A 22,618-nucleotide genomic window follows, 5' to 3' on the forward strand; every position below is an offset into this window, starting at 1 on the left:
GGACCCACAGAGCCTGCTCACAGGGGACAGTTGGAGGAGAAGGAGGAAGCGCTGGAAAAGGAAGCCTTGTTTTTCTCTCCTTCCTTCGCGGGTGAATCATGCTCCCACCACTGCAATTAGCTTTTCAAGCCTCCGAGGCTGAGGCTGTTGGTGCGGAGCTGAAAGGGCAAGTCTTGACGTCCCTGTGAGTGAGGAGAAGGGAGGACGGGCTGGGCTCGGGCTGGGCCAGCGCCCTAAAGAGAGGGAGGGGGCAGGGGGAGGGGCCTTTTCCTCCTTCTCCGCTGCTGTCATTACATATTTCCAACTTAAATCAGAACCCAGCCCTGCTGCCTGGGAGCAGACGCGGACCTGAAAGGCTGTTTGCTTCAGACAGGATCTCCAGGCTTGTGCTTTTTTCTTCCATAAAGAAAATTTGATTTTCCTTCTCTTTTTTTTTTTCTTTAAAACAAGAACAGTTGAATGGGAATTTTTTTTTTATGCTATCCCTTTGCAATAGCGTTGTCTTCCCTTTTTTTCTCTTTTCCTGACGGAGTACGTACTGGATTCGTACTGCCTGCTCTGGTCTTTCCCCCACGTGCGCCGGCCATTATGCTCAGCCAGTTCATTCTTAGTTTTTCTACTGGAGTCATCACCAGTGATGGAAGCAGCATGTGCTTGTATAGCACCAAGAGGCACGCATTGTTTATATTATGAATTATAAACTCATTATCCCGGCGCTCCGAAGTTGTCAGAAAGTTCAGGGTCAGTTCAGGGAAGTGGATTCCGCTGGGTTCTTTTTGATTCCTTTTTGGCCCTTGGAGGGTTTCGCGTAGAGCGCCGTCTGGAAGGCCCGGTCCCCTGCAGCTGACCGGGAGGAGTTTGGAACTCGGGACTGGCGGGGTGCGCTGGTCCCCCAAGTGACCCCGGGCACATCGGCATTGTTCCTCCCTCCTGCCCTCGGTCAGAATGTACGAGCGGCACAAGCGGCGCTACAGCCTGTGTGACATCTCCAAGGTGGACAGGACTGTGGACGTGGTGTTGCTGAAGGTAAGGCCACCTCTCAGGCCCTTTCCCCTGGAATCCCATAGCTGCGCCCGGCCACCTGCAGGGAGAAGGGCTGAGGAGTATGTGTGAGCATTGCGGGTGGGGGATCGGGTTGGCGATTTTCGGATTCTTAAAGGAATATCTGGTCCTAGCTGAGCTGGTTTGGGTCGGCCTGCGGACTTGAAGGGTCCCAGGTTTAATTCCGGTCAAAGGCATGTACCTCAGTTGCAGGGTAAGCCCCCAATGAGTGTAGGAGATAACCAATCTGTCTCTTTCACATCAATGTTTCTCTCTGTGTGTCTCTCCCCCTCCCTTCCACTCTTTCTAAAAAAAAAAAAAAAAATCAATGGGAAAAATATCCTTGGCTGAGGATGAATAAAATAAAGTACTTTCTGAACAAAACCAGTGGGACTTGAGAATCAGCAGTGAGCCACTTACTGCTTAAATGTCACTGTAACTGCTTCAGAATGCATTCTTATTCTCAGGAGAACCTCCTATTCTTGAAAATCTCAAAGGGAGAGATTCCCCTTTAGAGTTGCTCTTTCCTGCGATGTCTATTTGTCCCTCCTTCCCTGTCATCCCTGCCCCCTCACCGCCCACCCCCGCCCCCATCCGTCTGGGCATCTTTCTCCGTCTGCCTCTGTCTCTGAGTCGCTCTGTCTTTTGTCAGAGCCTTTTCTGTTGTTTCTGCCATCTCTTCGCTCACAACTCTGGAAGATTCTCCAATCAACGTATTTACTAAGTGGCGATGTGGTCCTGTTGGCTTGGCTTGACTGCTTTTCAGGTCCAGCCCCAGACTGTTGATAGCCGTGTTTGTTTGCTCAGTGTGAGGTGTCGAAGCAGGATGGGGGCGGAGCCTCTGCAGGGCTAATTGCTCACAGAAGGCATCCTGGGATCTAAAATTAGTAAGGACTCTTCCAGTCAGAGTTGGGAGTCTGGGAATATTGGGTGACTGACGGCGTGCTTATTGGAAGTTTAGCAGTTTTCTGGCAAAAGCAGGGGAAATTGGAAGCCTCCAATTTCAAGTGGTTCAGAGATGCCGAAAGGAACCTCCGTTCCTACCTTGAGTGAGTACGGAGCTGGGCAGTCCAGGCAAAGTGTAACGCATTGCCCTGGTCAAGGAAATCGTGGAGCTATTTTATCGATTCATCAATTCAGTTTATTGCTTGAGGCACCCTCATTCTTTCATTGGTCCATTGAGGCCAATAATGGGCCCAGAAGAATCGACACAGGAGCCAGTGAAATACCACATTGGACGAGGGGCTGGGACAGGCGTGCGATGGTGTCATTGTCCCTCTGTCATCGCTCCCAGGCGGTGGTTTGACCTGCCAGGCCTGGCCTGGGAGCAGTGGGTCACAGGCATTTTGAAGTTGCTCCAAGATAATATTCATTTTAGTTTCTCTGAAATGTGATTTCCTTTATGAAATCATACTCATGCTTTAAAACTTTTGTCCTCAGGCACTGGGGAGAGCCTAGTGTTTAGGACCTTTATATGCTTGACTCTCCATGATTTTACATGTGGGGGGGGGGAGGGGGGGGAAAAGGACAAGAGGAAGGGGAGAGAGAAGATCTCAGTCTCATAGGAATGTCATATATTTAAAAAAATGCTAAAATGTGAGGAGCTCTGTGCTCGAACTGGGCATGAAAACCTTTATGTGGAGCAAAATCACAGGCTTACTGGCCTCAGATGCAATTTTACAGTTTTATTTTTTTAAATATTTGCATTGTTTTCAGAGAGGAAGGGAGAAGGCGAGAGAGATAGAAATATCAATGATGAGAAAGGATCATGGATTGGCTGCCTCCTGCACACCCCACACTGGGGATCGAGCCCACAACCCAGGCATGTGCCCTGACCCGGAATCGAACCATGACCTCCTGGTTAATAGGTCGATGCTCAACCACTGAGCCACGCTGGCCGGGCAAGCCCTATTTTAGATAAAGATCCTTCTCAGGTGATGTCATTAAAAAAACAAACAAAAAGGATCCCTCCAGGATAAGAACATGCCTGTTACACCAAGGGGAAGGGGTTTTAGAAAGAGCGAACAGCAAGTACAGGCCCTGAAATAGGAGGGAACTGGCTGGGCCGTGTGACAGGAGCACCTGGGTAAGTGGGGAGCGGCAGGGCAGCTGGAGGCGCAGCGGGGACCTGGAAAAGCAAGGTCTCAACCGCCCTGGTGAGGAATTTGCTTTGTTTGGATACAGCACTTCTCAGGGTATGTTTACACAGGGTCATCCTGACTGTGGGCATCAGCGAGGCTGCCACTGTGGGAGTCCAGGCCGGATAAAATGCTTTCGTGGTCAGTGGGAAGAAGGGGATGGATAGGAGATACAGGCATTTAGTTTTTACATTCCTGGTCTCGTTTTACTTACGGAAAAACAGATTCCGATAGTCATTTTCTGAAGGTCTCATGGCTCATGCACAATAGCTGGTAAGATGCAGCCCCAGATCCGATTGCTTTCAGAGTCCATGTTCTTGCCATCCTAGACCTTTTCTTTGAGGCGACCAGTTCTTTTTATTACATGAATATGTGTATTAGTTGTTATTTATATATAAAAATGCATGTTTTTTCTGTCCGAGACCTTTCAGTTTGGGAGAAGTCCTAGAAACTAAACCATCACTTCTTTCTCAGGACATTGCCTTCTGTAAACACTTTGGACAGGTGCACCATCTCTTATACTTGCAGTTTGTCACACAAGTTGTAGCAGATTTTCCCTGTAATTCTTCTAAAAAATTACTCAGAAGTGCTCTCCAATTATCTTCCACTTTGAATTTCATTATCTTTAATTAGTGTTTTTAAAAAATAAGGGTATTGGGACCCTAGCTGGCTTGGCTGAGTGGATAGAGCGTCGGCCTGCGGATTGAAAGGTCCCAGGTTTGATTCCAGGTCAAGGGCACATGCCTGGGTTTCGGGCTCAATCCACAGTGTGGGGAGTGCAGGAGGCAGCCAATCCATGATCCTTTCTCATCATTTATGTTTCTATCTCTCTCTCCCTCTCCCTTCCTCTTTGAAATCCATAACAATATATTTTAAAAAAAGATAATGGTATTGGGTATACTTCAGATCTCAAGTGATCATGTGTATGTTTGCAATCTATTTTTATCTCTGGAAGTTTGCTTTTCATATTAAGGAGCTTGAAATTTTTTCATATGTTCACTAGACATTTCTAAGCACTCAGAGCAATGTCCCTGATTCAGATTAAATACTTGGTAAGGCCCTGGCTGGCATGGTTCAGTGGTCAGAGCGTCGGCCTTCACATGGAAGAGTTTCATTCCTGCTCAAGGGCATGCACCTGGGTTGCAGGTTCCATCCCCACCCTCACTGCCAAGTGGGGCGTATGCAGGAGATAACCAATCGATGTGTCTCTCTTCTGTTTCTCTCCCCCTCCCTCCCTCCTTTCCACTCTCTCTGAAAAGCAATGGGAAAAATATCCTTCGGGGAGGATTAACAACAACCATAAAAATACTAGGTATTCGCTAATTGAGTGAGTTAATCTTTTAAGATTTGTAAGTGTGGATTCATAAGCATCATTTTCTATAAACTGTATTCAGTGTACTGATAAGGTAACCATCACAGAAATGAAGTATGACAATAATCATAAAATTGAGATTGTGAGCCCATCATTTTGGTATTACACATTTACAGCTCCAGTCCCTCCCACTGGCATCCTAACAATCACTGTAGATTAGCTTCAGAATTCCCATCCTGTCTTACATCCCCTGCATATTGGCTTACTCTGTACTCTGGTCTCTCTTCCCTTTGTCAGGTCTGTATAGTTTCAGGGTAGTTCTTCTGCATCAGGCCTTAGATTCGCCTGAGGCTACATACATTGGTCTTTATCTTCAGATAGCTCTTGTTCTCACCATCAACCCCAGCATCCCAAACCTTACTTCCTTTCTGAATCCCCCCCTAAATAATGACACACAAGTTGGTAGTATTCCTTGTTACCATCCTCCTCGGTCCCCCATCCAAGTCCACACATACACATTCCTCTTCCTCCCTGTGTGACAGTCCCTTGGTTACTCTCTCCTAATGCCTATGACTTTAGGCTCTAAGGATAAATGGTTGGCAATGCTAAATCACATGCTCAAACTGGGATATGTAATCATTTTCATTGTTAGCAGAATCCCCTTGGTATCTACATGCCTATTTTCCTCCACCTCCTTTAGTAAGCTAGCGTTGGCCCCCCAAGTTGGTGAATGACAGGAGCTTTCGCCCAGCGCCGTTCCGTAGCTGACAAGATAAGCATTCCTGAGGCCGTTCTTAAACAAGAGGGTAGCAAGGATCAGAAACTGGGCAGAACTACCATCTGCCGAGACAGAAGAGGGTCTTGGATTCACTGGCGATCTGAACCGAGGTAGTCCGGGGGCCATTTCTGTTTTACTATAATTTTAGGTTCCTGGTTTCTCATGTGTTTGATGAGCATACTTTGTAGCTGGTCATTAATACTTTGTAGCCAGTAATTCAGAGTTTCAGATGGCTGCTTAAAAGATGTGCAACCATGTTTTGTGTGCACTGAATGCAAGCGTTTCCAAAGGCCCCTCCGCCCTGTTCACGATGTCTGGGCAGGCCACTGGACCTAGAGCTAAAGCCAGAGGAGTAGTTTGTCTTTAAGGCCAGCGTCACTTTCCAGAGAAATATACATGCTTGAAACCTTGGCTCGCTCTGAGAGACTTCCTCATTGCCTTCAGTGAAAGGTACGGAGGCTGAGGCTTGAAGGTGGCCACAGCATCTGCTCAGTGAGTCTCATTCCCTGAAAAGACTGACTCAAGGCTTGGCTCCCATGTCCGGATGGTGGGTTCTGCTTCCTTTTGTTCAGAGTTGGAACTCTGGCTGCATCTCCTGAGACAGATGCAGAGGAAGTACATACGGGCCACGGCTGGGAAGGCTGGGTGTAACCGTGGGCTGTATTATTCGGATGTTCGGATATAAACAGTAGCAGACACGCTGCCAAAAACAAAAGCCAGCTCCCTCTGCGCTGAAAATATGTACAGCTCTATTTTCAGCCTGATGGGAACGCAACGTGGGTGTGATTTATGTAACCGCAAGGGGTCCCAGGGCAGGAAAAATAACCTGTGGGCGGGGTCCGGTGAGGGTCTGGCGTTTCTTCTGAAGTACCTTCTCTTACCCATGGGCACATGCGCAAGAACTTACCAGAACTGTGGATGTTGAATACCTGCAGTGGCCATGATCTTTTTGTCACGGAGACAAATATGAACAAAAGACTTAACTTTGTTTTTTTATTTAAAGCATCATGAACGTGGTCAGAGCCAGAAACTCTGTTTTGGTAACTTATCCCTCCAGAAGACACGGATATCTAATGGCCAAGTTTCTGTTTTCCTCATTTCGAGCTCCTTGCTCAAACATTTGGGAATAATCTTGAACTATTCCTTTCTCGGCCCATTCAGTCTGTTGCCAGTCCTGTATTTGCCTCATGGCTGACAGATTCCATCAGGGCAAATCTGGATAGAGGGGATCATCATCATTGTCTTTGTTTTTCTCTTAAAACTCAGGTTATTAGTAGTCTCAACAGTATGGTTTCTTTCTCTCGTGTCTCCTAGTCCTGATTTGGCCGTCAGAACCTTTTGCCAAGCCTCGTCTCGAGCCGGCTAAGAAGGGTGTTGATAGTACAAGGAACTGGCTTATTTGTTCATGTAAAAAACCCCGTCTCAGAGGTCACCTTTTGGAAAGGAGACTAACATGACAACAGATGTGCTACATGTGTGTACTCAGAGCCATTCTTCGTTCCTGTTCCTACACCTTTGGGCTTTTTATGCGCCTCAAACACATCTAAGGACAAGATCTCTAATCTGGGTTACAATGATAGGCGGTAAAGTCGTCCATAGTATTTCTTTGTTATCTTTCCAATGGCTATAGGTTCTGTGATAATGTCCCCCTTTAATTTCTGATATTGATCATTTGTAACTTTTGTTCTTGCTCGTCCTAGCTAGAGTTTTAGCAGTATCATTGATCTTTTCAAGGAAATCACCTTTTGATTTTTATTTATTTTATTGTTTCTCTCTCTTCTACCGCATTGATTTCTGCGAAATACAGTCTATCTCCCATGCACACTCCAAAAGAATGTGTCCTGTTATTGTTGCAGGAAGTGCTCTCTATGTTTGTTAGATCAAATTGGTTGATAATGTCTTTCAAGTTTTCTGTATCCTTATGGGTTTTGTCCACTTGTTTTAGCAATTATGGAAAGAGGTGTGTTAAAATCTCTAATGGCCATTTAAAGATTATGTTAAATTTAATAAAAATGACTCTTATATGCCTAAGTTTTATCAAAAATCTCTCCAGATCATTAATTATCGATTGCCTTGTGTGTATTGTGAAAAGGTATTTTTTCTTAAAATAATTTTACCCACTTTGCAGTTAAGTTTCAAAGAAAAAGACGGAAGTGATGGAGCAGTATGTGCAGTTGCAGCTGCTGGAAGAGCATTCCCACATGGCTTCACTGTCTGAAACTCAGTCTCTCTTCTCTCCTTCAGATAAACCGGGAAAGCTGGTGCACGATTGAGCCGTGTGCTGATGCAGCCTCCCTCCTGGCTCCCCCGCAGAGCCCAGGTAAGCAGGGTTTCCCCTCCGACTCGCTTGAACACCGGTGTCCAAAATGCACATGTTCTAGAGCCACGGTTCCACTCCAACACCAGGTCGTTCGATTTGGAGACCTGTTCTTCCTTAGCATGCTACACAATAACGTAATACAATTTCTTAATCCAGTAAAACTATGAATATATATTGTGAAGGACTAAGTCTGTGGCTCTCAATCGTAGCTACACATTGAAAGTATCTTGGCAGGGTTGAGCGATGGGGGCATGGGCAAAAAGGTGAAGGAGATCAAAAGGTGCAACCTTACAGTTACAACGTGTAAGTAAGTCATGGGATGTAATGGACAGCATAGGGAATACGGTCAGTGGTACCACAATAACTTCGTACCGCGACAGATGGTTGCTAGAGTTCTCCTGGTGTGATCACTTTGTAAGAAATATAAATATCAGATCACTGTGTTGTACACGTGGAACGAATATAATATTTATGTCAACTGTAATTAAAAACAGCTTCACATTCCAGAATGGAAAAAAAAACCAGTATCTTGGGAGCGTTAAGATACATGGATGGCTGGGTCCTACCCCCAGAGCTTCTGATTTACTTGCTCTGGGGGTGTGGCCTGGGCAGCAAACTCTTTCAGAGCTCCCCTGTGCAGCCGACCATTAAGAACCATAGACTTCGGAAGTACTGTCAGGAACTGAGTCTTTCCCTAAGCGCTCAGGAGGTCTCAGTAACAACAGGTGAGGGTATCATGCTCCTAAGACCTTGCTTGGTAATAACAGCACGTGGCTGTGGTCCCAGGTTTAGCCACTAATTCACGGGGACGAAGGCGTGTTCCCTCATGTCTCTGTGCGCCATTGTCTCTGACCTCCCGAGCATCACCATCTTTTCCTATTGGGTGTCACCCGAATGCCATGGTGGGCAGCTGTAGCCATTGCCTGTCCCTGCAGCTCCCATGAACACTGGCTAATTACATTCTGGCCTCTTAAGTCTACATTCCCCCCAGAACTTCTGTTTACATTTCCAGATTTTAATAACCTGCTTTAAAAACTACCGAGGCATCATTTTAGGCCTTTCTGGAAACCGTTTGCCCGTGGTTGTACTGCAGTAGTCTTACATTTAAAGGCGAACTTCAGCCTGGCCTGCATGGCTCAGTGGTTGAGCCTCAACCCATGAACCAGGAGGTCACGGTTCGATTCCGATTAAGGGCACATGCTGGGGTTGTGGGCTTGATCCCCAGTGTGGGGAGTGCAGGAGGCAGCCAACCAGTGATTCTCTGTCATCATTGATGTTTCTTTTCTGTCCCTCTCTTCCTCTCTCTGAAGTCCATAAAAGTGTATTTACAAAAACACAAAAACAACTTTTAAAAATATATTTTATTGATTTTTTTACAGAGAGGAAGGGAGAGGGTTAGAGAGTTAGAAACATCCATGAGAGGGAAACATCGATCAGCTGCCTCCTGCACATCTCCTACTGGGGATGTGCCCGCAACCCAGGCACATGCCCTTGACCGGAATCGAACCTGGGACCTTTCAGTACGCAAGCCGACGCTCTATCCACTGAGCCAAACCGGTTTCGGCCACAAAAACAACTTTTAAAGACAAACTTTAAATCCTTTATTTCCAGAGGGTTTTCCTACTGATTCTCAACTCAGTTCACTCCACAGGAAGTGTTGGAAACAGACGTGCAGAGTGTTTTTCTCTACTTTTGTCCCCCGCGGAGAAAGCACTTAAGGGATATTAATAGGCGCCCTGACCAGTTTGGCTCAGTGGATAGAGCATCGGCCTGCGGACTCAAGGGTCCTGGGTTCGATTCTGGTCAAGGGCAAGTACCTTGGTTGCGGGCACATCCCCAGTAGGAGGTGTGCAGGAGGCAGCTGATTGATGTTTCTCTCTCATCGATGTTTCTGACTCTCTATCCCTCTCCCTTCCTCTCTGCAAAAAAATCAATAAAATATATATTTTTTAAAAAGGATATTAATAGGCTATAGTGTTTAGGGCCTCCGTGTGTTATAAGATTGATTCTGTTCAAATGCAGCTGAAACGTCCCCAGTCCAGCCCCTTAGAATCTTTCAATTAAAAGTTTCCCCTTACTTTATCCCATAAGCTGTCTGGGGCTTTTTCTAAAAGTGTAATTATTCCCAACCACCCAAGCAATGAACTGTCTGTCCCTGTGAAGGTGAGTGAGTTTGCCTCACAGTTTGAATATTCGCAGGAGTTTTTCCATGTGTGGTAGTTTCATTTACTTGTTTAAAGAAATGATCTTGAATTTTGTTGACCTCCCCCCCCCCCCCCCCCCACACACACACACACACACTCCAACCCCAAACATCCCCCTTTGGTGTTTTTAAACTTCAGTTTAACAAAATCCAACATCTGGTTTATGCTTCTGAACTTAAGACGTGAGGTTTTTTACTTTCAGGCAGAGTTTTTTTGGTGGATTCTAGGCAGGTTTCCTCCTTTTGCTTTATGAACACAGCGCAGGCCAGCAGTAGTGTCAAACCAAATGAGAGAGTATCTTTTAAAACTACTTTGTATATTTTTAAATTCTGGGTAAATAAATGCAGGAAAGCACCACGCTGAGCCCAGTGAGTGCTGCTGGTAAGTTCCTACGCTGCCCGACCCCGACTGTAATTTGTTTGCAAGCATATAATTTTATACCCAGATGACTAGACAGCATCGTTAAGAGCACACGTTTTGCTCGCTGTGAAAAAGCTAATGGCTCAGGACACAGAAGTTGTTGACATTTGGGCAAGAGCCATAAAACGGGTCTGGCCCACCTCAAGGCCTCCTAACTGAGGCTACTTGAGCCACACGTTACAGGTCAATGAAGCCCTAACTTCATTATTGAGCTGATCACACGCCTGTTGTGTGCCGAGGGGCAGAGCTCCGATGGCTGTGTGTATAAATCATTTCTAACTGTCGCTACAGCTACTTCAGGGAGCTCCCCATCTTCCCGTTTCACTGCTATGGAAATGGAGACTGGGGGCTAAGTGACTTCCTGCCTGGGACCTTCCTGGCGATAAGTAGTCAGACCAAGATTTAAGCCATGTCAGTCTATCTCTAAGGCTTTGCCCATTCTTCTTCTACCTTCATGCGCTGCTCTATCTTATTCATTAGGAAGGGGACACGTAGGAAGAAAGGAAAGATTTTACTCCTTTTGAAAACTTACCAACACACGTGAGCTGGGGTGTGGGTTAGCTTGCCTTTAGCCCTCCTCCCCCCATTTGTGGGGTTTCATAACGGCTTCAAGTCCTTTCCTATCCTTTCTCCTGGTTCCCCTGCTCTGCCCCCTCCCCAGCTCAGCAGGCACCAGCATCTCCCACAGCAATGCTCCTCCGCTTGAGCCAGTGGTCCCCGTGGTGCGGGCTCTCCTGGGGGAGGAGTTGCTGCGAGGGCGGCCCTGGGTCCTCCTGTGGCTTTTCCATGAGAATGTCTGGGGCTGGTGTTTTCCAGCCCGGAGCGGGGACGTGCTCTGTGAGGCTGCCAGCTGGACTGTTAGGGCTCAGCTCAGTGGCTGGGACAGCCCTTTCTCTTCCTGGCCAGCCCCCCGTTTTCCCTCAGCCACGGGACAGGGTTTCTGATTTTTCCACGTGTGGAAAGGGGAAGGAGTGGAAAGCTCACACCCACCAGCTCCACCCAAGGCACCATACTCTCTGAACTGTGTGTGTGTGTGTGTATGTGTATGTGTGTGTGTGTGGCAGGGCACGCCAGAAGACCCGTGAATTTTGTTTTTTTATTGATTTCAGAGACAAAGGGAGAGAGAGAGAGAGAGACACCAGTGATGAGAGAGAATCCTTGATCGGCTGCCTCTTGCACAACCCCTACTGGGGATCGAGCCTGCAACCCACGCATGTAGCCTGACCAGGAATTGAACTGTGACCTGGTTCATAGTTGAAGCTGAACCACTGGGCCACACTGGCTGGGTGAAACAACACTCTTGTTACTGTATGAGGCTCAGCCCATTGCCTGGCAGCTCCGATATAACGAAGCCCTGCAGTCCCTGGTCTGACTGCTGGAATGGAAAGAAACGGACCTTTTTAACGTATTGATTGAATACAGTCTCTTTTTCAGAATGTGAGAACTTCCTGGGTGTCGGGCTGGGCCCGGAGTGTGCCCCCACAGAAGGTGAACTGAAAAGAGAATCCGGGAGTGACTCCGACCTCTTCCACTCGCCCAGCGAAGACGTGGACAGCATCGTCTTCTCCAAGGTACCGCCTGTGGCTCGCTGAGTGGGGTCTCTGCTGGAGCAGTGTCCGGGGTCCCTCAGAGAGGGGAGCTCCCGGGCCCCAGGGGTTTCGAACAAGGCCGCGGCCCCTCTATTTCCTGCAGCATCACAGCAAGAACTGGAAGTGAACGAAATCAGATGACAATGAGCACTTGTCAGTGGGAGGAAGGACCCGGCTCAGACTGCATGATGTCATGTGTATGAACTAACCACAGAGTCATTCTGATTAATGTGCTTAGGCCTGAAGCTCACTGTGGAGCTGGGTGATGTCAAGTGGCTTAATTGGAACTTTCTAGATCTCTGCTAGGGAGCCCAAGCTTTCTCTCTGAAAAGCCCAGCCCAACCACATGAATCACCTCGTGTTTTTCTTATAATTTGAGGCCCCCTAAGAGGGTGGAGGTGGTTTCCTTTTTTTTTTTTTGCACCTAGTTGCATCGAGTTCTGCTTTGTTTCCTAAGAAAACTAGAGGCCTTTCCCACAGCAGGGTCAGCACTGGCACGCAGCTCTGTGCCCCACAGGAGGTTGTCTTAGTTGCGAGGGGGTGAGGGGCAGGCGAGGCTGCTGTGAAGACCCCTGTGTGCAGGTTCATGGTGACTTTGGGGCAGTGAGGGGAGCAGTTGTGTCAGTGGGTAGATACATTCTCCAGGCCCGCTTGGAGGTGCTGTTGCAAAGTTATGGTAGAAACATGGAGACTTGCCTGGCCGGCATGGCTCAGTGATGGAGCGTCAACCTATGAACCAGGGGGTCACAGTTCCATTTCCAGTCTGGGCAGATGCCTGTGTTGTGGGCTCGATTCCCCTGTAGGGGGCATGCAGGAGGCAGCCAACCACGATTCTCTCTCATCATTGATGTTTCTCTCTCTTCCTCTCTGAAATTAAAAAAAAAAAGAAAAAGAATGGAGGCTTTAACGTTCTGGGGTTCTGGCCCACAACGTATTCAAGCCTCTTGAATGACCTTCAGACACTCTCATTGCTGTCCAAGTGGCCCTTGTGTGTCCCTTTGGCCTTCCCTGACCTTTCTTCCCGGCTCCTTTCCCTTGCACTCCACATCTCCTCCAGGGGCTTGCGAAGATTTGTGGAGCTTCAGGATTCCTGTCATGGTTGCTCAGAGTGGACTGGTTGGCTCGAGAGTGTGTCAAGTAAAAATTCCACATACTTGGGAAGGTCTGTCCTTTTCTGAAGTTATTTAGGAAGAGGGAAACCAATAGCATTAAAAAAAAAAAAACCACCAAAAAACCCAGAACTTGGGTAATTTTCACTGTAATTTTGAGGTTTTCATTATAAGGACTTCTAAAGTCTCCTCCACCTGTACCACCAATCTCCTGCCGCACCCCCCGACCCCCAACACACACACACACACGCAGTTTCTGCTGAATACCATTCTGGAGATGCTGATCTTTGAAAATAAATTGCTTTTGTCTGAGATAAATAGATTAGATAATATCTACGTTCCAGCTTTAAGTTTGAGTCATTGCTAATCCCTGAATGGTGTCATGGATACGCACGTGTTTTATTAAACGTTTCTGTGTGTAGTAAAAACCTGATAAAAATGGGAAAGTCTTCACTTAGAAATGCTTGCTGCCTCCTAGTGCATGACACCTTCCCTGGATGGAACCATCTCTACAGAATGGTAGTTATTTCTGCTCCCTAAATTGAATGATTTTCCTAGCTACGGAGAATTAGCATTTTATATGTTTTACCTGCTTTTCAAACTGCCAGAAGCATATATAAGATTGTTCATACCAGTGTTTCATACCAGTGCTAGATTTAGCAATTATTCTTTTTCAGGGTGACCAGATAGGTACAGTTTTTAAAAATACATATATTTTTTATTGATATTAGAGAGGAAGGGAGAGGGAGAACTAGAAATAACAATGATGAGAGAGAGTCATTGATCAGCTGCCTCCTACAGGCTCCACCTGGGGATCGAGCCCACAGCCCAGGCATGCGCCCTGACCGGAATTCATGCGTGACCTCCTGGTTCCTAGGTTGACGCTCAACCACTGAGCCACGCAGACCCTGTGATACAATTTTTACTCCCTGAATGGTCTTCCCTGGTTTCATACCCGAGCCCTCAGAAAGCAGGAGGGTGGTGCACTTTCCACCTGGCCCTGCTTGCACCAGGATGTCCAGTGGCCTCTTCCTCTTAGTGGTTCCACTCCCAGGATGTGCCCAAGAGAGGTTTTGTAATGTCTTCTCTGGCATTATTAAGACCAAGGCTTTACATATGGACAGAAGCGGAGAGAGGCGGGCTGATATTTACAGAGTACTTACTGTTCGCTCGACACTGAACTTCTTTAAATGTGTGATCTCATTTCATGATCCCAGCAATGCTGTATGGTGGGCGGTTTTATCCTCGGAGTCCTCAGGAAATAGAGGCTCTGGTGGGTTAAGTTTACTCAGAATTACTCTGCTGGCAACAGAATTGAGACGTGTTCCTAGACCTGACTCTAAAATTTGTTTAGTTTCTGTGATTTTGCTTTCAATCTCCCAACACCTGCTTTAATAGCCACTGATTCACATAGAAGCACAGCAGTGGCAGACGGCCCATCCGCTACTTAAAAGTCTTTCTCGGTGGCCGTCCGCATGTGTTTGCAGGCCGGCCCCGAGTTTCTTCCCCGGCCCCAGCCCTCTTCGCCTCCCTCCTCTGAAATACAATCCGTGGGAGAGCCATTGCAACATCTTTAATGCGAACCATGAGTGTGCGTTAGGTCACTTCCTGCAGCCATCAGCGGGCCTCTGGCCTCACAGAGGTCCCTTTAACAGCCTGCCGTGTTTGTCACAAACTCAGCCCACCTCCTGCGGAATATTATGACTTTTTGGTGAGTGTTATGAGCTTCATGTTTATTCTCCCGCCCCCGCCCCCGCCCCATCACTTTATGGATTATTTTATGTACCCTTTGGCCTGATAGTACTCAGCCAATTCTCAGTGAAGTGAGAAAAAAGAATAAATTTCTTTCTTTAAAAAAATACATATATTGATTTTGGGCATCAGCAATCAAGTTCCTGTGTCTTACTTGATTTTTAGAGAGAGGAAGGGAGAGGGATAGAGAGAGAGAAACATCAATGAAAGAGAAACAGATTCTGCAACCCAGGCATGTGCCCTGACCGGCATTTGAACCCAGTGACCTCTTGGTTCCTAGATTAATGCTTAACCGCTGAGCCACACCGACCGGGCATAGATTTCTTATATTTAAGAATTTGTGGCCAGAATTTGGGCATTTATGGAAGATTTTAGGTGGGCTCTTAACCTGACATTTTTTCAAAAGGCCACTAAAAGCAATCACAGGGTTGCTTTTGGAATGTTACCCTCAGTACATCATCCCTGTAGCCAAGCAGACAACCTTGTTTTTAGGTAAGGCTTGTGAGAATTGAACCTAATAGGATATCAATTTAGCGTTTCATTCAGCAGAACCCAGAGACATAGGGCTCCCTTCATTTCAGTTGAGGGTATTGACGGAAGGAACTGACCTGTGTTAGAAAGGGACAGTTGATGGGCTTCTAGTCTAGCACCCCTAGAGGGCAGAAAGAGCATAGGCCCTGGACCCTACCTTTACTGGAGGCTATTTAATCCAGCTGTGATCACGCTTTAAAAAAGAAATCTCTCTTGAAGCCCATGCAGTCTTGCCCGTCCTACCCACTATGACGCCACTGGCTCGATAGGGATAACAGGCGTCTTCTTGGTTCTGCTCTTCAACCGCATACGCTTCCTCCCTGTTCCAGCCCGAGGAAGAGCAGTCAGTGTGTGACATCACCGGATCCAGTTCCTCCACCGATGACACCGCCTCCCTGGACCGCCACTCTTCGCATGGCAGCGATGTGTCCCTCCCCCAGATGCCAGCTCTGCACAGGTCCAGAGAGCAGCAGTCCCTCGACGGCTTCTACAGCCCCGGGGTGGGCGCGGAGGGGCGAGAGAGTGAGAGCGAGCCTGCCGGCTCAGGTGAGATGGAGGAGGAGGAGATGGACAGCATCACCGAAGTGCCTGCCAACTGCTCTGTGCTGAGGAGCTCCCTGCGCTCGCTGTCCCCTTTCCGGAGGCACAGCTGGGGTCCTGGCAAGAATGCCGCCAGCGATGGAGAAATGAGCCACCGGAGGTGAGGTGCCGGCTGCTGGGTAGTCAGTCTCTCTGTGTGCTTGTTTTTGAGGAGTTTCTGCTTTGGGGTTATCGTTGGTGAGAGATTGAATACCTAAATTACATAAAAAGCAATTTCTAACAGCTTTTCTTTTTAGCTGTATTCATGCTGTACTCTTTTTTTTCCCTTAAAGCATTTACACCAATAGAAAGCATAGGGTGTAGGAAAAGATTCTTACAGCTAGACATCCTTGTCTTAGATGATAAGTGTCAAGAAATGAGTGTTTGCTTTATATAGAAATCATTTTTCTTTATAACCCCTGTGGATCCCTTTGCCATGGCCTTGGTTTCAGAGCTGGATGGGACTGTATGGATCATTTAGCTCGGGTGAGGAAATTGAAGCTCAGATTAAATGATTTGCCCAGGATTACATAGTGATCCTTTGGTTGAACTAACAGAAGAACCCTATCACCTAAATTATTTATATGTTCAGCCTTTAATGAGAATCTCCTATTTGAGCTTCACATTAAGGACTGCCCAGCATCACTGTCCCAGGACCTCTGGAGATGATGGGATGGGGTATCACTTTAATTAGTTTGACTAATGCTCATAGCATTGCCTGCATACAGTGAAGCCTGAAATTTTAAGTGTTAAGAAAACCCTTTGTAAGTTTTGAATGGCCTTTGTTTGTCCTGATCCTTTTACTTTTATGATTGCGTGAACCTCATTCCCTGTCATCCGATTAACTGCAGGGAGCAAGGAGGGAGCCAAGCTGGGCCTCCACAGAAGCGGCCAGGCCCCTTGCGGTCTGATATTTTTCTCATTCCACATCCCTTCATCCCTGACTCCCTGCTGTTTCTCTCTGGGGATTGTATCTCTCCTGGTGTGTTGTCTGTGTGTTCATGTGTCTGTATCCATTTTGTTTCACCTCAACACTGACCTCTTCCACCATTCATTTTCAGTTCAATGCGCGTTCTTGGGGATGTTGTCAGGAGACCTCCCATTCATAGGAGAAGGTACAGAGTTCACTCACTCATTGGACTAACCATGTTGCCTCAGCATTTACTAACCAGCCTCTCGTTATTCTGCCTATTCCAAGATTCAGCAGCTGTTTTCCAATAGTGTCACATCTGCTCAGGCAAATAAGATACAGGAACTTGATTGCTGATGCCCATTCCCTATGAAATAGTTTCTTGAATCTAAAGTTTTGGTCACAGGGTCTCCCCAACTTTCTCCAGAACACTTTGAAGACATGTTGGCGCTGTGCCTCTCCAATGGACCCCAGGGAGGAGTTTTTCTTTCTTTCCAAAAAAAGGGGTGGGTGGGGGGTGGGGAAGAACCAGAAATACCTGCTGAATACAAAGTTTAAAAGAATTAAATTAAGGCCCTAGAATATTTTCAACACATTCTTTTTTAAATTTTTATTTATTTTTTTCAGAGAGGAAGGGAGAGAGAGAGAAACATCAGTGATGAGAGAGAATCATTGGTTGGCTGCTTCCTCCATGCCCCCGATTGGGAATTGAGCGCACAACCCAGGCAAATGCCCTGACCGGGAATCGCTCCGTGACTTTTCCTGGTTCATGGGTCAACACTCAACCACTGCGCCTGCCAGCCGGGCATAAAGAGGGCTTGTTAACATTAGCTGTCGGTGTTTGCAGGGAAGCAGGAAAACAGTGCTCTTTCCCACTGTGCCTTTCAAGTGGCTGCTCCCTTTAACTCCAGAGTTAAGTGCAAAATTGAGCTCAAATACAAATATTCTCATGAATCTCAGATAGCCATGACTCTGGTGAAGGTTTCCTTCAGAGGAACAGGTCATAAGTCATGTCAGACTCCCCGTGGGAGCTCTTTAATCGGAACTCATTGAAACCATGCACTTGAAGACCCTGGAAGATGGCAAGTAGCTGGGTGCCGTCCAAGTTAGCAGATAGTTCCAGCGTCCCGCCACTCGCTGACAGCTTCACCCCCAGTCATTTTCTGTAGGAAGAGGCCGAGGCATACTTTTAAGTTTTGTATTAAGCCTTAGCTAGTAAAATTGAAACATTCCAACAAGTATTAAAAGAGACATCTATAATATCGACAATAAAAAAATACATTTTAGAAGAAGATGGGGGAGAAGAATAGGGATTATTTTTAATCTAGGACTTTCTAATTTGAAAGCAAAGCCCAAGAACCAGTAAATGTAACAGCCCCACCCCCCACCCCCACCCCTGAGGAATCGGGGACATTAGATGCTCTCAGAAATACCCTTCTTTGTGGAAGGTGTTTGCTGCTGCAGAAAGGGCTGTGTTCCTGCTGCCGTAGGACCATCTGCAGCTTCTGGGCTCTTGGGAAAGCATGTCCTGCTGTCTGTCTGCCTGTGGCTCTCCGTCCTCTTCATCTTACATTTCATCCCAGTCTCTCATACCATTTCTGAGAGGAAAGGGAATTTTAAGTCTATAGAAGATTATTTCTGTACAATAAAATTATACATGTAATTTATAATTTGGTAATGTATGCTCAGTTACTGGTTAACCACATCGTGTTATTAATAAGTTGGATATTTAGATGTAATATGCCTCTTTATTAACAGTTTGGAGATTTACAATTAAGTTAACAATTTTAAAGAATCTGAGTCTCGTGTTTGCTTGAACACTGCATGGAGGCTCCCTTCTCCTCACACCAGTGAGTTATCAGTCAGTCTGATCTTGCTCTCCAAGCTAGAGCTGTGCCTCAGCTGCGTATGTCTACTTTCCGCTTCTGCACCTCGACCTTTATACTGTTAATATAATCTGATTTAGAGTGTTTTACAATGGAAAGTATTTAAAAATTATAGTAATATTAAAGATTTTTACTTTACAAGGGCCATGGGGTAGCTCTTATATTTTCCTCCTCTCCTCTCTCAAAAACCCCCATTTGTCAACCAAAGAAAGTTAGTAGGTGTATAGTAGGTGCTCCCTTATCCACCGGGGATATGCACCAAGACCCCCAGTGGATAGTACCGAGCCCTATATATATATATATATATACTGTTTTTTCTATATGTACCTATGATAAAGTTTAATTTATAACTTTAGTAAGAGATGAACAACAACAACTAATCATAACAGAGAACAGTTATAGCAATGTTTTGTCATAGACGTGATGTGACTGGCTCTGAGGCCATTATTAGTAGGTCGGGGTAACTTGGACACAGCGCTGAGATGCCTAGACAGTCAGGCTGATGGCCGAGGCGGCTGTTGAGGAGCTGACTAAGCAGCGGGGACGAGAACAGCGGGGAAGCTGCACAAGGGATGATGCAGCTCCGGGTGGGCAGAGTGGGACGGGGAGACATTCCGTCACACTGCTCAGACAGACACGTGCTTTAAAGCTCATTATTGGTTTATTTCTGGAATTTTCCATTTAATATTTTTAGACCCTGGTCACTGAAACCGTAGAGAACAAAACCACTGAGAAGGGTCTGCTCCATCAAGATCTGAGGGGCTTTGGTGTCTGTGGGTCTTCCTATTTCCAAGGCTCAGGAGGGAGCTGAGTAGTTTTACTGCCGTTCCTCTTGTGAAAACAAAGGCATGTCACAGAGAACTTTAAGCCCAAATTATAGCAGTTTATTTAATTTTTTAAAAATTGATTTCAGAGAGGAAAGGGAGAGAGATGGAAACCTCAAAGATGAGAACCACTCATCAGCAGTGCCCCTGCACGCCCCCTACTGGGGATGGAGCCCGCAACCCGGGCATGTGCCCTGACCAGGAATCGCTCTGTGACCTCCTGGTTCATGGGTCCACGCTCAGCCACTGAGCCACTCCGGCAGGGTGATAGCCGTTTATTTTTAAATGCCAGCTTTTGTTAATAAAAGATCCCGGCCTGTTGATGCAGTTCCCTTTACAGAGTAACTGATATTTTGAATTGATTATTTTCTACCTGCTTATATTTAGCCTTTTCAACCCCAGATTTTCTGTCCCTGCTGCTTGAGAATAAACATCAGTGCTGAGGTAATCAAGGAAGTAGATGAACAAATGGATTTTTAAATTTTTGTATGAAAATTCAGAAGACAAATTCCTGAGTATGATATAACCCCTTTAAAAGAATACCTTCATGCCCAGCTGGGTATGGCTCAGCAGTTGAGCATCAACCCAGGAACCAAGAGGGCACCGGTTTGATTCCAGTCAAGGCACATGCCCGGGTTGCAGGCTTGGTCCCTAGTGTGGGATGTGCAGGAGGCAGCCGATCAGTGATTCTCTCTCATCATTGATGTTTCTATCTCTCCTTCCTCTCTGAAATCAATAAAAATATATTTTAAAAAAAGAATCCCTTTATTATCATTAAAACGCGAGGAAATGTGACCATTGTTACACGCCTCATCTTTAGCATAGAGAGCCCCCTGGAGTAGGGTTTGAAGATGGATGTGAGTCTTGACTGGGTGTCCTTATTATGCAAGATTTATGAATTGTCTGGTTTACATGGATCCTTACTGGAAACACATGAAAAAAACTGATGACTCAGTGAGCTGCCACCACAGTGTAGCCTGTCACTGTTCCTTTTACTCAGGGCCTGGAGATGCCGCGGTGAGGGAGTGCGGGGGTATCCGAGAGACCGTCCGCAGTAATGGAGGCTGAAACCCCTCCATGGCAGGAGGCCAGTAGGGTGGGCTGTGAGTTCAGGCTTCCCCAGAAGTAATCAGGTTTCAGGTTGGATTTGTCATCCTGTAAAGCATCACGTAGTCACTCCCAAGACATCATGTAGAGGGACATCAATAGAACAGTGTTTAGATTCCGTGGGTTTTGTTCTAGCCTTTTTCTAAAACAATGTTGCACTTCTAATTTTTTGCTGTTCAGATAAATCCATCTGTCTCTAACTGCCCTTTCTTTTTAAACCCATCACCCCGTCCCTGTGTCCTCTGTCCTCCCTCCGTTTCCATTTCTGTCTCTGATGTCATCCCCAGTATGAGCTGGTGTCCCTCTGGTGTGCAGTGCTCTGCTGCCCTGAGTGCCGACTTTAATTACAGAAGGTATGGTATCGTTCCGTGTGCAGCGTCACACAGAGTGTGGCGCGTGGGCTTTGGCTTGCACTGGCTTCCCTGGCTGGATCGCACATGCGCCTGCTTTGTCTGTGCGCGCACCGTCCCCTGGCCTGGCTCTTGGCATCGCTAATCCGGTTGAGGGTGTGCCCTGCGCATCCCGTTTGTGTCAGAGGCTGTGATTTGGTGTTTTCTGCAGTCTTGGCTCCATGGTGCGCTCGCCCACGTCTCTGTGTTTTGGTCTTCCCTCATTCCCAGACCCTAGGCGTTCCCCCTTCTGACACCAAGTCCCACCCGTCGCTTTAGATCCCAAATTCAGACTCCGAGGTTCATGTTCTTCTCTTCACTGAGTAGCCACATTTAATTTCTAAAACATTTTCAGGGTTGAGTTTTGTGGGAAGCATAGATCTGGTTTTCTCAGGCTTTACAAGTTACTCACAATAGAAAACTAAATTTCTTCTTCATTAGCCTGTCTTCTTATTCCTGGTATTAAAAAATGGCTTTTACAAGAGACATTACTCGTACTCGGAGTTAGTCATCATTTCTATTGTCAGATTGAAATCAGGAAAACAAAACTCATTGTTTAATTTACCCACTAGAGAAAATAGAGGCATATGGTTTCAATTCATAGTGAGTAATTTGTGAAACAAAAAAGCAAATATAAGCCTTTCTGGACTGGCATTTGTGAATTATTTGTAGCAATTAACTGTACAGCTAGAGCAGAAAGAACTAAATAGCTCCAGTCTGCTTTTTGGAAAGCAGCTTCCTCTGTAGCTGTAACAGATGCGAGCCACTCTGGCTAGAAACCCGAGGAGGAGAGCGGCTGACCTCTCTCTGCGGCCACCTGCTCATAGGAAGTGCTTTTTACTCTGCAAACCACAAACTTCTTTAACGCAGGAATCCCCCTCACCACCCCACCCCCCACCCCCAGTCAATATCAGGACAAAAAATTAGGACTCAGACTCAGTGGCTTTCAGCTTTTGTTCCTTAAGGGGCCCTGGATGCCTGTCTACAACTAACAGTGGCAGGGAGCTGTGGAGCGTCCGTGCGACCAGCGCTCACAGATGAGAGCGCTCATAAGTGGCACTGGGGTTTCCTGGGGGTGGATGCCTTCCTGTGAAGCTATGAAGTTCAGCCAGACTGGGGTTGGATGTACAGTTACGAAGGTCTCCTTAATGGACCCGGGGGCAAATCTGAGGCTCCTGTGTGCCTTCTACTCATACGCTCTGTGTGCCATTTGGTTATTTGGCATTAGCAGAGTTAGAGTACGGGAAAGATCAAGGGAAAACACATAAATAAAACAGCAGTACAGTCTGTCAATATGATCTATTGAAAAAAAATCTGAGAAAATGACCCTAGATCAGCGGTTCTCAACCTGTGGGTCGCAACCCCTTTGGCGGTCGAACGCCCCTTTCACAGGGGTCGCCTAAGACCATCCTGCATATCAGATATTTACATGACGATTCACCTCAGTAGCAACATGACAGTTATGAAGTAGCCACGGAAATAATTTTATGGTTGGGTCACAACATGAGGAACTGTATTTAAAGGGCCAGAAGGTTGAGAACCACTGCCCTGGATGGTCTAATATTTGAATAGTTGAATGAGGTAAGAAAGTCTACGTGCAGTATTCTCTCTCAGCATCCCATGGCCTGTGAGGGAAAGGGAGGCGGTGCGCATCTGTGCTGTGCCCTGGTAGCCGCCTTGACTTGTGGCATGGAAATAACATGCGCGAGAGATACCACGCAAGGGGCTT

The 22,618-nt window shown here is 46.6% G+C and overlaps 1 protein-coding gene across 17 annotated transcripts in view; it reads left to right on the plus strand.

Moving 5' to 3' along the window:
* AKAP13 (A-kinase anchoring protein 13) overlaps window positions 1-22,618 on the plus strand; it is a 195,271-nt gene that overhangs the window by 125,986 nt on the left and 46,667 nt on the right. For 6 of the 17 annotated variants that reach the window (XM_059678194.1, XM_059678195.1, XM_059678198.1 and 3 more), the window contains 5 exons: window positions 7,514-7,589; window positions 11,636-11,784; window positions 15,524-15,894; window positions 16,835-16,888; window positions 20,788-20,853. In XM_059678194.1, coding sequence (XP_059534177.1) covers window positions 7,514-7,589; window positions 11,636-11,784; window positions 15,524-15,894; window positions 16,835-16,888; window positions 20,788-20,853 — 716 coding nt within the window. Of the gene's footprint in view, window positions 1-335; window positions 1,027-7,513; window positions 7,590-11,635; window positions 11,785-15,523; window positions 15,895-16,834; window positions 16,889-20,787; window positions 20,854-22,618 lie in introns of those variants that run through there. The other 11 variants (XM_059678196.1, XM_059678197.1, XM_059678199.1 and 8 more) reach the window with 8 other exon arrangements.

The sequence above is a fragment of the Myotis daubentonii genome, chromosome 21 (assembly GCF_963259705.1).
Source record: "Myotis daubentonii chromosome 21, mMyoDau2.1, whole genome shotgun sequence".
Taxonomy (NCBI): Eukaryota; Metazoa; Chordata; class Mammalia; order Chiroptera; family Vespertilionidae; genus Myotis; species Myotis daubentonii.